This window comes from Trifolium pratense, linkage group LG2, assembly GCF_020283565.1.
Source record: "Trifolium pratense cultivar HEN17-A07 linkage group LG2, ARS_RC_1.1, whole genome shotgun sequence".
NCBI lineage: Eukaryota > Viridiplantae > Streptophyta > Magnoliopsida > Fabales > Fabaceae > Trifolium > Trifolium pratense.
In genome coordinates, this window is record NC_060060.1 from 23103313 (window position 1) to 23117751 (window position 14439).

The 14439-nt window shown below is 29.4% G+C and overlaps 1 protein-coding gene and 1 non-coding gene across 2 annotated transcripts; both read right to left on the reverse strand.

Annotated features, from left to right (window-relative positions):
- Positions 1 to 4721: 4721 nt before the first annotated feature.
- On the reverse strand, positions 4722 to 4806 carry LOC123912022. Its single transcript, XR_006810877.1, has one exon. It is a non-coding gene; the product is annotated as a small nucleolar RNA Z199 (small nucleolar RNA).
- Positions 4807 to 8174: 3368 nt separating this feature from the next.
- Positions 8175 to 9845, reverse strand: LOC123908516 (transcription factor PRE6). Its single transcript, XM_045959171.1, has 2 exons — positions 9301 to 9845; positions 8175 to 8632 (listed from the first exon to the last, which is right to left on the reverse strand). Exons 1-2 carry the CDS (start codon positions 9427 to 9429, stop codon positions 8480 to 8482), a joined length of 282 nt encoding a protein of 93 aa, XP_045815127.1. The 5' UTR covers positions 9430 to 9845; the 3' UTR covers positions 8175 to 8479.
- Between the last annotated feature and the right edge of the window lie 4594 nt (positions 9846 to 14439).

Here is a 14439-nt window from a genome sequence, read left to right on the forward strand (position 1 = left end):
AATATAATTTTAAGTAAAGTGGTTGAAAGTGTTTGTTTGTGAAAAAGTACGAAACTATAGCGACAGTAAAGAAATGGTTGAAATCACAGAGAGATAAGTTTGTTGGAATTTAGACATCGCTAACTCATTCATATGTATTCTCTTAATCAGTTATATAGATTTTAGCCATGTATCAATATTATCACATATCGAATGTTTCCGTGTCTAGATAACGCCGAGATATCTATTGTATCTATTAACCTCCGCTGTCTCAGATCGTCAATCAATATAATAGCATTAAGATTCGATACTCTAAGTGAATATTAAACCTAAATCTATGTCTAGAATTTAGAATTTAATAGATATTATCCTAGTTTTTAGATTCAAAAAGTATATGTCTATAACATTTCAAACCCTAAGATTAAAACATGAAAATCAAAGATAATATCAATATTAATGGATGATCTAAAATCATATATAACACCATGATCATAAAATATACATATATATATTTTTTTTTGAAAACTTGGTATCCGGCTCTAAGACCGACTAATCCAAGGGGACCAATCCCACCGCCCACTTACGGGGGGCCCCATTTAAAGCCAAATGTTTTTTTGCTCTGTATGGACTTAGCCCACCGAAATTGGCACCAGGGAGAATCGAACCCGAGACCTTGAGAGGAGCATACTCCATAAAATATACATATTACTAGAGTTAGTTACATCTAATCCCAACAAAAGAGAGATTAGCTACTCATTTCCATGATAGCTTTACAAAAAATAAAGAAGAAAATAGATGAACAAACATATCAATGATTCAACTATTGTTGTGTATCCACCTTCAAGTCTCCTTAAATCTGGCTTTTAGCTCTTTACGTGTTTTTAAGTGTTTTTCGAGTGGAATGGAATTCTCAATGCAATGGGAGATGCATGCTTTTATAGGCTTTGGAAGACAAGGCGGTGCTTCATAGTTCATATAATATTGCTATGCTTTGGTGTTAAGTAAGAAACACATGTCTCTGCTTTTCTGTTTTCCTAAAAGCTTCCACATGCTTTGAGGCCTAATTGTTACTCCATCATCAAGAAAAATATTATTGATACTTTGGTGAGTGACATGATGCAACAAGGAATCATTCAACATAGCACGATCAAGTTCGTGTGGCTGCTGGTGAAGAACATAAAACTGCTTTTAAAACCCATAGTGGCCGGCACTTTGAATATTTGGTAATGCCTTTCGGTTTATCAAATGCTCCTGCTTCATTTCAAGCACTTATGAACAGTGGCAGAACCAGGAAATTAAATTAGGAGGGGCCGCTAAAAAAATTATATTTCGAACAAAAATTTAAGTAATAGAAAATACAAATTTGATCATAAAAATATTAAATTGCATATCATAAATAATATTCTACGTGTACCACGTGTTACTTTAAACTAATACTTGCACAAAATTAATCATAAAAAAATTATATATTTCATCATAATACATGTATACTTAAAAGAGAATGATTGTTTTTATTTGAAAATAGTTAGTTTGTTTTTTGGAGAAAAAAAAATAGAAATTATCTATTGTTTGTATTGATATATCATTTATATTATTATTATTTTCAACATTTATATTATTATTATTATTATATCTATAAAAATCAACTTTCTATAAAATAATATTGGTTTAGACGTTTAGTGGCGTGAGAAATGTCTTAGATTCAAATCTTGGGTATTGAACATACTTTTTTTAAAAGAACTAAAAATCAAAACTGGGGTCAGCAAGAGTTGAACTCGTGACCCCAGGATGCAAGGGCGCCATGACCTCTTGAACTACCACTGGGCTACACGTGACTTTTAATATTCTATGTGTGCAAATAAATATATATAGATTTAATATTATAAAATTACTAAGGGTATTAAAGTAATTTCTCATTTTTTCGGGGGTGGCCGCGGCCCACCCAGCCACCCCCTAGTTCCGCCAGTGCTTATGAATCATATATTCAAACCTTTTTTAAGATATTCGTCATTGTTTTCTTCGATGACATCTTTGTCTATTGCAAATCTTTGGAAGACCACTGGGACGGAACCAAGTATAGAACAAAAGGGGCTGCCGCCACCATTCAATTATATAATGCTATACCACCCCCATCATATGTATACATACTCGCCCCTGTATATTTCATCCATAAAGTGCCAATTTGCAACGCAACATGTTGAATATTTGGGGCATTTCAAAGAGGGGATTACAAACACTGCAGCCGACGGATTATCTAGAAGAGATGGGGCAGAATTGCTTATCTTAGCTCTCACTAATGCTTCCCCTAATATAATGACAACATTAAAGCATCTTGGTCTAATGATTCTACCTTAGCTAATACCATTTATGATCTAAAGAAAAATCCCAATTCACACCCAAAATATACTTGGGCTAGAGACAAACTTAGGACGCGCAACAAATTAATGGTTGGAAACGAGTCTGTCCTAAAAAATATTTACAATGGTTACACTACTCTGCTGCTGGTGGCCATTCTGGCCGAGACACTACTGCTGCCAGGATTAAAGCGTTACTTTTTTTTGGAAAGGCATGCTTAAAGATATACAATTATTCATCAGAAATTGCATAATTTGTCAAACTTGCAAACCTGACTTGGCTGCCTACCCAGGGACATTGCAACCTTTACCCATTTCTTCTTTAATTTAGGTTGATTTTAGCATGGATTTTTCACTCTCCAAAGGGGTAGTTCTTAATAAATCCACAACCTACCCTTAATCCGATGGTCAAATTGAGATAGTTAAAGGACTGAAAACCTATCTTTGTTGTATGTGTTCAAGAAACCTTCAACTTGGTCCAAGCGGCTATGATTAGTTGAACGGTGGTACAACGTTAATCTCCACTTGACCATTCAAACAAAAGTCGTTAGAATTTAATTTTTACGTCAACTTTTTGGCTAAGTGGAATCAAAACGTAGATTTAATTCATAAATTCATAGAGTTTATTTCATATTAAAATAAACATATATAATATATATTTTAGCTTATTTAGTTTTGAACATAATTGGAAATTAATAATTTTTTATTTTAAAATTTTAAGTGTTATGAATATTAATAAGAAAATATGACAAAATTAATATATTATTAATTTTAAATTAAATTTTAAATATTGGATCATTCACACTTAATTGATTTTCTTTCATTCTCATTGGTAAATAGTCATGCATTTCAATAACAAATAACTCAACAACTATATGCCCATAATATATCATGTAAAAAATAATATCTCTTATTTATTTTTACATATTAAATATGACTCTTTGAATCATGCATGTATGTGAGATTGAATATTATATATAATTGAAATAATAGGTGATTATATAATTTAGCCACTATTATTTTATTTTATTTTTATGAAACCCCTATTATATTATATACCTTTTTTTTTATTTTTCCAATATTTATGTATCTATTATTTATCAAATAACTTATTATATTTAAATGTTCACAAATTTTAGCTCAACTAGAAGAAATGTCGAAATTGTTAGTCGTTTAACTACAAAAAAAAAAAAAACTTATTATATTTAAATAGTCGGTTAAAATTTTACTATATTATATTATTTTATCAAAACATAATTACTTAGTTTTTTTGTTTCTCACTTGTTTTCATCTTTTTTTTTTCTTTGTATTTTTTTTTTGTGGACGCATAAAAATAGGATATAGTGCTAAGAGAACACACAAAACAATTATGTAACTCTTAATGTACCCCATTCGTATTTGATCTATAATATAGACCAAATAATCAATTATTCAACCATACTTTTTTCATATAACAAAATAAAATAAAGGGTGTACTATTAAAAACAAAATCACAAATTTAAATAATTGTTACTACTATTATTAAAAATCAAGTATTTCTATAGATATGATATTATAAATTTTTTAATGATTTTATAGGGAGTTAACAATCCTGATTCACAATTAAGTTGCATGTCTCTAGATATGATATTGTATTTATTATTGTAAAAATTGAACTTTTAAATTGATTAAAAAAAATTAAGTTTTTGGATCGTTAGGTGAAAAACATTCGAGTTTAAGTGATGCTTTTAATGATTGTATAGGGAGTTAACAATCCTTTCGCAATTAAGTTGCTCAAATTTCACTTATTAATGGTGCGTTTGATTCGTAAAACAAGATAATACAAGACATAATAAAACTGTATCGGAGAAATATAGGACGATAGTATTTTCATATTCGAAAATAAAATGGGTATTTTCGTATTTTTTATAATTGTACTATATGGACAAAAAGTTGTCATGTGGTTCAGTGAGGTACAAAAAATGTTCAGTCTCATAACAAGTTTCAAATAAAACAGCGTACAAACATAGGAGTTGGCATATTTTCAGATTTGTGATTTTGTGTTTCATAAAGTTTTAAAATACCTACAATGTGACTCTTGATCTCCCTTGACCCCAAGAAACAAAAGTTGTCAAGTCCCCTATTTTTTAGCGAATCAAAGACTTCCTCAAAGTTCAATCCAACAAACATAGGAGTTAGCAGATTTTTCAGATTTGTGATTTTGTGTTTCATATATAGACCTTGGTTGAAGGTTTTAAAAATTGGTAAGATTTATCAGTCATAGTGATTCAGACCAATGCTAACCTCATCATTTATTTCTATTTGAATTCAAAAACAAATTTTGTTGTTAAAAATTTAAAACAATTTTTAAGATGAATGAATAAAAGAACAAATGAGAGAAAAAAATTGAATCATCATAGAATTAAATTAATAAGAATCATGGAAATAAATCCAATCATATTGTTGCAGTTATATTATTCTCATCACTTGATTTGTAACAACACATAATCAAAAGAAGAAGAAAAAAAAATGATGAAAACAAAAAATAAAAACTAACAAAAAGATGAATATGAAGATGTGAATGATGCAGTGCATGAATGGGTTGCTTGCGGCGCCTATTTATTAACATGTTGTTAGTGAAGTATGACGAAATGAAAAACCTAAAGTCAAAAGTGGCTGTGTAATGGGCCGGAACTATATCTATTGGGCTATCTCATTGGAGCCATCTATTCAATTTGAATTTCTTTTACCAATCTTCTTGTTTGTCTTATGTCTTTCTTATTTTATTCTTCCGCAATTTAAGTAGCAGACGTTATAAAAATGAGAAATTTTTGTAAATGTCGTCCGCTAGTTAAATAGTGGCTGAAGCTATTTTAGTAAATTCGTAGAGCGCACAAGAAAATAAATAACGTGGGAAAAGAAAATCTCATGAAAAATTCTCTTCCCTCTTGTTTATTTTATCTCTTGAAATTTCAATTTTGCATATGCGAAAAAAATTTGAAACGTATTTTCCAAACTTTTTTTGCCATTGAAAATAATATTTTACACTAGAAAAAGTTTCGAAAATATGTTATGAACTTTTTATAAGTTTTGAACGTATTTTCGAGACTTTTTTTTCCATTAAAAATAAAATTTTACACCAAAAAAAGTTTAGAATATACCTTCTTACCTTTTTATGCATGGGGAAAAATGGAATTTGAAGGAATAAAGATAAGGTAACCCAAGCAAGAGCATTAGGCTCCCAAAAAAGAAGAAAAGGTACTAAGGAAAAAAAATCTCTTGTAAATCATAAGTTTATTAGTTTATGGTAGTAAACTACCTGACAGAAAAATATATAGCCATCTGAAAAAATAAATTATATAAATGAGACAACAATTTTGCAACTCTTCAATAATGCAGACAACTATTTATTGCTTTACTTTGAAATTTGCTTTAGGCCTCATTTAACCTCTCATTGTATAAATATTTATTCTTTATTATAAACTCACATTTAATTTGCGCTGATCGATTATTGATCAATTGATTTTATACTTAACAAACTTTTTTGTTTGACTTAGTCTAGTGACTAATAATTCCACCTCAGTTGGTAGTGACTAGTAGGGTGTCCGGAGTTCGAACTTCAACATCTGTATATAAAATGTGATGTCCCTACCAACTGTGGTACAACAACAATAAACATTTTAATAAACATTTTATTTTAGTAGGGTGGGCTAATGGGCTTGGATGTGATGAAAGGTAATAACAAGATAATGCATCTGTGGATGAATGACATTAACTTAATTATATGCACTACAAGGGTGACTTTGGATGTGTGATTTATTCTTTTTAATCGGTAAAAATTATTAAACATAGCTCAGTCAAGGAATACCTTGAACAATACTATGGTTTTCAATTTTTAGTGAAGAGACTATGATTTATTATGTACAACTCTTTTTTTTACCTCGTCGTATGATTTGGGGCTAATAATTTTTAGTGTAAAGTTTATATATGCAGCATTGCGATGAAGGTAATTTATAATTCTGTTTTTCATGCGGAGCATTTTGTGATAATTTTAGTAATGAAACAGGAAAGTTTACATGGGTGGAATAATATTTGGATTAAAAGCAATTCTCAGGTTGCTGTTACATCTATTTAAATCACAATTAGGGCCATGGGAGCATAGAAGCCCCGATGGATGGCATAATTACTTCTCATATTTATCGTGAAGACAACTCTGGTGCTAATCATCTTGCTAATCACAAACACTCTCTTGTCATTTCGCAATTTAATTTGTGGGATTCATCATTGTCCTCTTTCAATATGACAGAGTTCTCGATCGAGTGACAAATTAAGCATCCTCTGCGCTATAGATTTGCTTAGTTCACTTCTTTTCATATTTTTTTTTTCTAAGGTAAGGCCTACTTCCCACTTATATATATATATATATATATATATATATATATATATATATATATATATATAGTATCCAGCCTACTAGACCGTCTAATATGGTCCGGGGTCAGTTTGACATCAGGTGGTTTCACCCCCTTTCGATTAAAATTGCAGGAGATCGCGAACCATGATCCTCCCTACTAATTTCAGAGCCAATCATCATTAAACCAACAAATAATTGATTATTTTATTAATATGTCCCGTATAAGATATAGGCACATGATGGAGGAGATATTTAAGAGTCCAACATAATTATAAGATGTTTTTTATTATTATTATTATTTTTTATGTCAAGATACTCTTAGTTTATAAAAAAATTAGTAACTTGAATATTCGAGAGTTTTTAAAACAAAATATTTCTTATGGAGAAATATTTTACACCCTCGACAGATACCCAGCTACACGCCACTGTGTATAAAACCGTTTTTGAGATTGGATGCCCTATGTAAATTATAACTTTGGTGTCCATTTTTTTCAAATCATATAATTAATTATAAATATACAATTTTAAATAGATTTTACTATCAATTATTAGAATCTCCATGATAACTTTTAATTTTTTAAATAGATTTCACTATTAAGATCATAAAAAACTAAATTCATTTTCAAATTTAATTATAATAATTATTTAATTTATTCATTTTAACTCACACGCACACACGAATGCATGCATACACAAGTTAAAAAATTGACACCTTTACAATTTTAGTGTCATGAACCGTCGCTCCTTTCGAATACCCTCCAAAACCATCTTACTATGTACACATATATGCAACTAGATATACAGATATTAGATAAATACATAAATGTATGTTGCCAATTATCATATGGTTGGATCATGAGTTAGTTAGTTATTTTATATTGTGGTCCTATTGACAACATCAATATCACGGGTTGGCAAGAGCAAATAACCGAAAATGGCATGTGGGGTAATGTCACATGTAATTGGCACTGTCAACTTCAAAGCTTGACCCTTTGAATGGGTCCACACAAAAAAGTTTCTCTTATAAGATAGTAAATAACTAAGATCAAACCCAAATATTGTTGTTCCAAATTTGAAAATTTGAAAATATGCTGCTGAGTTGAGGTACATGTAGACCAATCCTTAAAAATTAAAAGAAATTCTGATGATTAATAAGTCTGTAACCTAAAATAAAATCACACTATCTATTTTAACGGTTTAAGACGATAATATAATATTATTGATGTTTTCAATACGAGTTAAATATTTATTTTTTGTTATTTTAATTGTAGCAATAGTATAAATTAAGTTATATTATCTCAATTGTGAGATCTCGGGTTTGAAACCGGATCACGATGTCCGGCTTAACAATTTTGGCATTTTTTACTAGTTGAACTAAGACTTATGAGACTATTAACTTCTACTTCTAAGAGATGACAAGTGTGATGGACTATATATATACTCTTCAATTCATTATTAGAACTCTCATTATAATGTGGTCCATTTTATTTATAGATATAGATCGAAGCTGATGATCATCATATCATAACATAATCTCACTACAAATTAAGTGTTACATAAAATTAAACTAATTAATTATCAAGGACTAACATAGGTATATAGTAAGCCCTTTTGCCTTGGTCTACAAACCAAATTAAACCCTACACAAGATAAATAACAATAAAGTGATGAGACAAAAAACATGCACACGACAAACAAATGCAATAGTAGTAGTAGTATAGTTATATAATATATATAACTAGACACTATTACATTACATAAGTAAGCTCCTAATAATAGCTGCTTGAGCACTGTTGGAATCTGTAGTAGCCAAAAGTTGTGACAATCGGTCACTTAAATCATCAACCTCTCTATGCAAGTTTTTTATGTAGTTGCAAGTCTCTTGCAATACCTTAGTAGCTGAAACCTACAAGTCATCATAAAAAATTAAATAATATTACAAACTAATAAATTTTATTGATTAGACTTCAAAATTTTATTAATTATTTTAGTAGCTATATACAAGAGGATTTTGGAGGGTGATTGAGAGGAGCGACCGCACAAAAACATCAAAATTTTAGGGCATCGATTTATTTTATTTAGTGTGTGTATGTGCATACGTGCATTTGTGCGTCTTAAAATAAATAAATTTATTAATTATTATAACTAAATTTTAAAATAAACTTAAACTCTTATATGTATAGACCACCCAAAATCTCTGATTATATATATGCCTCCCACTTGCAACTTGCTACGAGCTACTAGTAATTAATGCATGATTAGTAAATGAGTACAATACAATACACAAGTTGTAGCTAAAGAATTGAGGAAGAGTCATAATAAACATTGCTTATCTACCAAAACAAACATTGTCCACACAAAATGTGTAATGTGTCATTCTTGTTGTGCATGTGATGACTTGTGAATTTGTGAGTGTGTGTGAAGGAAAAAAAAATTAAACTATAATATAATATTATTTTTTAATAAATTGAGTATCATTCGCCCACAATTATAAAATACAAAAAATACTTCAACTCATATATAAAAATCGAAATTAGTTTCGATACACAAATTCAAATTTATAAAAATGAATACCTTATTGGAGCGGCTAGCGCGAAGTTCGGGGATGAGTTGTTGTAACTTGGAGATGAGATCAGTTATTTGAGCATCAGTGATTTCAGATGAACCACCAGATTGTCTAGAACGAGATCTTCTGCTAGACATTGTTGTAATTAAGGAGCTAGATAGTTGTAATGTATAGTAAATATGTGTCAGAAATATATAGTACTAAGCTTATAGTTTGTAATTGAAGAAAAATAAATAAAGTGAAAGATAATTGGTTTGTTTGTCAGAGAAGGAAGAGAAGAAAAGAGAGAACAAAATGAAGAGAAGTTATGTGAAATGAGTATGGAGGGAGGATATTGAAGTATTTATTAAGACAGAAATAAATAAAAGTGGTTATATGTTTTTTAAATTTTATTTTGTGTAATGTTGATATGATAATAAAATTAAATTTGGGGATGAAATGAGAATTGAGAGGTGAGTGTGAGAAAGGAGTGGGTTGAAGTTGAATTGAAGAGGACAAGTGCATGGTAGAAAGAAGTGGGCTATGGGTGTTATTAATAGAGGGAGAGGGGAGAGAGAGAGAGAGAGAGAGGGAGAGGGAGAGGGAGAGAGATTAGGCCATACTGTCCTTTCTGAATGTGTCCCCTAACTGGGGTTAGTGTTCAAGTGGCTTAAAAAAACTGTGCTTGTTTATCGGCCTACGTTGTGGGGCCTCTTTGTGTCAGTCACACCACGCAACCCCATGTTATCTTACTAGTATATAATTAAGTGAAATGCTAAATATCGTACACAAATTCTAACTCACCGGCTAAAAATGTTAAAATTATTAGGTCAAGGTTCAAACACCATTAGAATTTGGAAGGATTATAATCAATTACAAAAAGTAATTTGGGAGTTAAGGTTTATATTATCTTTATAAAGATTATCTATGTTATATTTCTAGTCAATGTTAGATTTCTAACACACCTTCTAATTAATGTCCAGGACAAAACAAGTTGTAAAACAAGTTGTAATTAATGTGAAATCAACAATATCGGGTGACAATCTTTAGCGTGGAAAAAATTATTTACATAGCGTGGTTTTGGTTTGTAGGTCGACTAGGTAACAAGGCTAATCTAACTTTTTCAGATTGATGTAGTAATCCGTTAACCTGTTTCCAATGTATCTAAGGTGTTTGTTCTTGAATTGTAAGGGTTGAGTACCTCTTGTACTCCTTATAATTCAATATTTGCTTATCAAAAAAAATAAAAATAACGGGTGACCCAAATATGAGAGGTCTTCACAGTAAACAACACATGGATCTAGGATAATATTTGATACAATATTGGAATTTGGGAGTTTTATACTTAACCACAAAAGCTAACTTGAGATGTGAGATTTGCACTACCCTTATAAAGGTTATTCATGTTATATTTCTAGCCAATGTGAGACTTTTAACACGAACTTCAACTCCCTCACTTGTATGTGAATTTATAATGGTTTTGTTATTTCATCTATTTACCCAAAAAAAAAAAAAAAGCTAAATACTACTTAATCCGTCCCAAAATATAAGCAAAAGTGAGTCAAAAAACTTAATGTATTTGGTTAAGGATTAAAACCAAATACATCCACTTTTGTTGACGAACTTTTACTTATATTTTGGGATGAAGGGAATACATCCGAGACACTTGCTAAGGATTTTAATAAAAAAAATTCATTTTAAAATTTATGCATTTAATATCGTAAAAATGTATTCTTTTAACATTAATTTTATCTTTGAATTTTTTTATATGCTATTAATAAATGTTTCAAAGACGCTGTTAATTAACACACCTTATAATTAATTAGTATTTTCAATATTGCTAACTTGTGTTCTAGGAACACGTGTTAAAAAATTCAAATATAGAAATTTTATATAAGACTCCATCTGTCTTAAAAAAACTCTCGTTTAAGATTTTTCCAAATATATATTACTTCCTCCAATCATAAATATAATAAATAAATGTTTGTTAGATTCATAAACTAATTTATCTATATATATATAGTTCATAATACTATAGACTATAGCTAGATACATTAATTTTCAAATCAATCTAAAATGTAATTTTTTCTTATATTTAGAACTGGAAAGAGTAAAAAGATAATTATGGTGTTAGAAGAAATAATACTTTCTATTAGTTACCCTAAAGTTATTTGTTTGTTGACCATATAATAATAATAATAATAATAATAATAATAATAATAATAATAATAATAATTAAGGGGTGTAATTTGAAAATATTACATTGAACAGTGAGAATGATTCATTTTAAATAAAATTTTATTTTACCAATCGTCAGTTGGTTCAATTATGATTGACGCTGAATTTGGTAGGGATAACCGCAGTTCGATCCCCCCACAACCGCAGTTCAGTTGTGATTATCCGCTGAAATCCTAGCTAGCACTTGTGGTGTCTTTGATTTGGAATTTGCGATTTGATTTCTGCTATAATTCATTGGAATTTACAGGTTCATAACACGGTTTTGGTTTCTAGTTACCGAAATCATTCAAAACAGAAATTATTGCTATAAACCATGCATGTTTTCATAACACGGTTTCGGTTTCGGTTTCTGGTTTCAAAAATAGTTTTTCTTTTTAACGTAAACACATTTCGGTATTTATGTACCAAACCCATGTTTTTTTATGCTTTTAGCTGCTAAGCAAGCCAATGTTTTATGGGAAAGTAGTATTTAACAACACTTCGGCTCCTAACTTATGAAAGTAAGGTATTTTGGATTCTAAAATCCAGATCCCTTTTTAAGGGCATTTTAGTCATGTTGGAGGACCTTAGAGTAACATAGGGGGCCTAAAGAGCAAAAATCCTACTGTCCAGTGTAAGACCAAGTCTCAAAGATAGGTAGTTAATGTTTATTCACCAGAAAAATAAAAAATCATTCCATCCACAATACTAGAAGTTAACCCACATGTCATATGAGTCACACATTTTTACCATTTTATACATTTCAATGCAATTTTTTTGTATTTTTATCATTTTGACTTTTTAAAGAGTTGGAGTACATTTTATACCCATTTCTTCGATAAATATTTTCTTATGACAACGTTATTGTGAAAAATTACAACACTTTATTCCTAACAAATTATCTTATTAATTCTTTAAAATGAAAAATGTTAATATCGTTAGTTTTAATGTTGGAGTAGGAATTAAATCACGATATATTTATTATTCTCTCTTTCTTTTCTTCATCTCAACGACTAAAATACACATTGTGATTTAATTTCTACTTCAATATGACTTAAATATTTTTCGTCCTTATAAATTTAGTGAATTTTATTTCTTGTCTATAAAAACAAATTACATGTTATGACCATTTTATATTCTAAATATATATGTCTATATTATTTTTTTGATAAAAACATATGTCTATATTATTATGTTTATATATCATATTAAATATATATAAATTTATATTATGTTAAAAAGTGTCAAAATTTTATCTATTATTAGAGAGAGAAAAAACAAAACAAAAAATATTTTTTAAATACTTGTTCACGATAAATCACAATTTATGACGTCGTTATTTCACAAACAACATCATATAAAGTTGTTAAAATTTTAAATAATTATTATCGTGAGTTTAACTCAGTTGATAGAGATATCATATATATTATGCAAAAATCAAGGTTAAAACGCCGGACATTCTACTTATTCACCTTTAAGGTGGAATAGACAAAAAAAATTAAATAATTTTAAATATTTTTTACATACTAAGTATCTCACAAAAGATTAATTAACTCATAACAGATCTATAAAATCTAAGATTGTGAAAATACTCTAGAGGGTTGCATGATTCCAAATATCTTCATCAGAATAGTTTTTTAATAAAAGGTGTCAGACCATTTTTGGTCCTTAAATAATTCATCACCAAACATTTATCAGTCCGAGTGGAGGGCATATTGTAAACTAGGTTGTATCTGCCGCACATAAGTATTGTATGATTTTGACAATTAATATCTCTAATTAATGTAATTAAAAATTATAAAATGTTGATTTTCAACTAACATATATATTTAAGTAATCTGTGTATTTGAGTGTTCTCTCTTTTTAACCGAATTTTTTCCATATGCATGAATTAAAAATCGAACTTCCAACTCATACTTAAAAAGATCAAGACCCTTACTAATTACTACTTGGATCAATATATATATTTATGTTTAAGGATAAGACATATGTTACTCTTAAAGAATCGTTGATAATTTTCATCTAACTACAATTGGTCTAGAAACTGATCAATAGAATAGAATGAAATCACATCATGATCTGTTCACAATAGTTACCTAAAACTATTATTCAATTAGGACTTTCGTCGTATAAAAACTCAAACCCACTTCCTATAAATAAAAGTTAACTTCTTATTCAAATTCAAGGACATAACCCTCCTCATAGTCACATTTATTACTTATTTGATCGTCAGGATATTTGTTGATACATTTCTTTGTATTTCGAATTTTCTCTTATTTTTCTTTTGCGTTTTTATATATCTAATATTATTTGTCATTAAGAAAAAAATATAGAATAGATATCGGCCTCAGCCACCGATCAATGGTAACTTAACAAAGAAGAAATTTGCAAAAACAAGACAATCCTAGAACAACAAAATTACTGTATATACCCCCTTGAGCCTGCTGCAACACCTTCACTTGGGAGTTGGGAGCACCAAACAAGTGGCTATATAACCGGTTTTGGTTGTCTCTCTAGCAAGCATTAAAAAGTGATATTGTTTGGTTTGGTTTTTGTCTTTATTTAGAATTCTCAAAAGCTTCAAAAAAACACATTCCAAAATTTTTTGAGGTGGAATTGTTGACCAGTCTCCATCTACATATGTATCCATAATTTACGTAAATTGGATTGGAAATTATCACTGCAACAAAAAAGGGCCTTTAATAACGCTTATTTTGGCTTTTAATAGCACTTTAAAACGCTATTACTGATACCGCTATTATAAGTCTGGATGTCTATAATAGCGTTTTTAAAACGCTATCATATGTAAACTTTTAATGGCCGTTTTTCTAAAAAGCGCTGTAGTATGTAACTGCGCGGACCAAAGAGCCTTATGGAAACGGGTTTCGGTAGCGCTTTTATATAAAAGCGTTGTTATATGTTATCTATAATAGCGACCGCATTAATAAAAC

Excerpts from the sequence above, each read along its gene's own strand:
- LOC123908516 (XM_045959171.1), bottom strand. The coding sequence starts at position 9,429 with ATGTCTAGCAGAAGATCTCGTTCTAGACAATCTGGTGGTTCATCTGAA. Across the intron at positions 8,633-9,300 it reads GCGCTAGCCGCTCCAATAAG|GTTTCAGCTACTAAGGTATT; the intron begins GTATTCATTTTT and ends GATGACTTGTAG.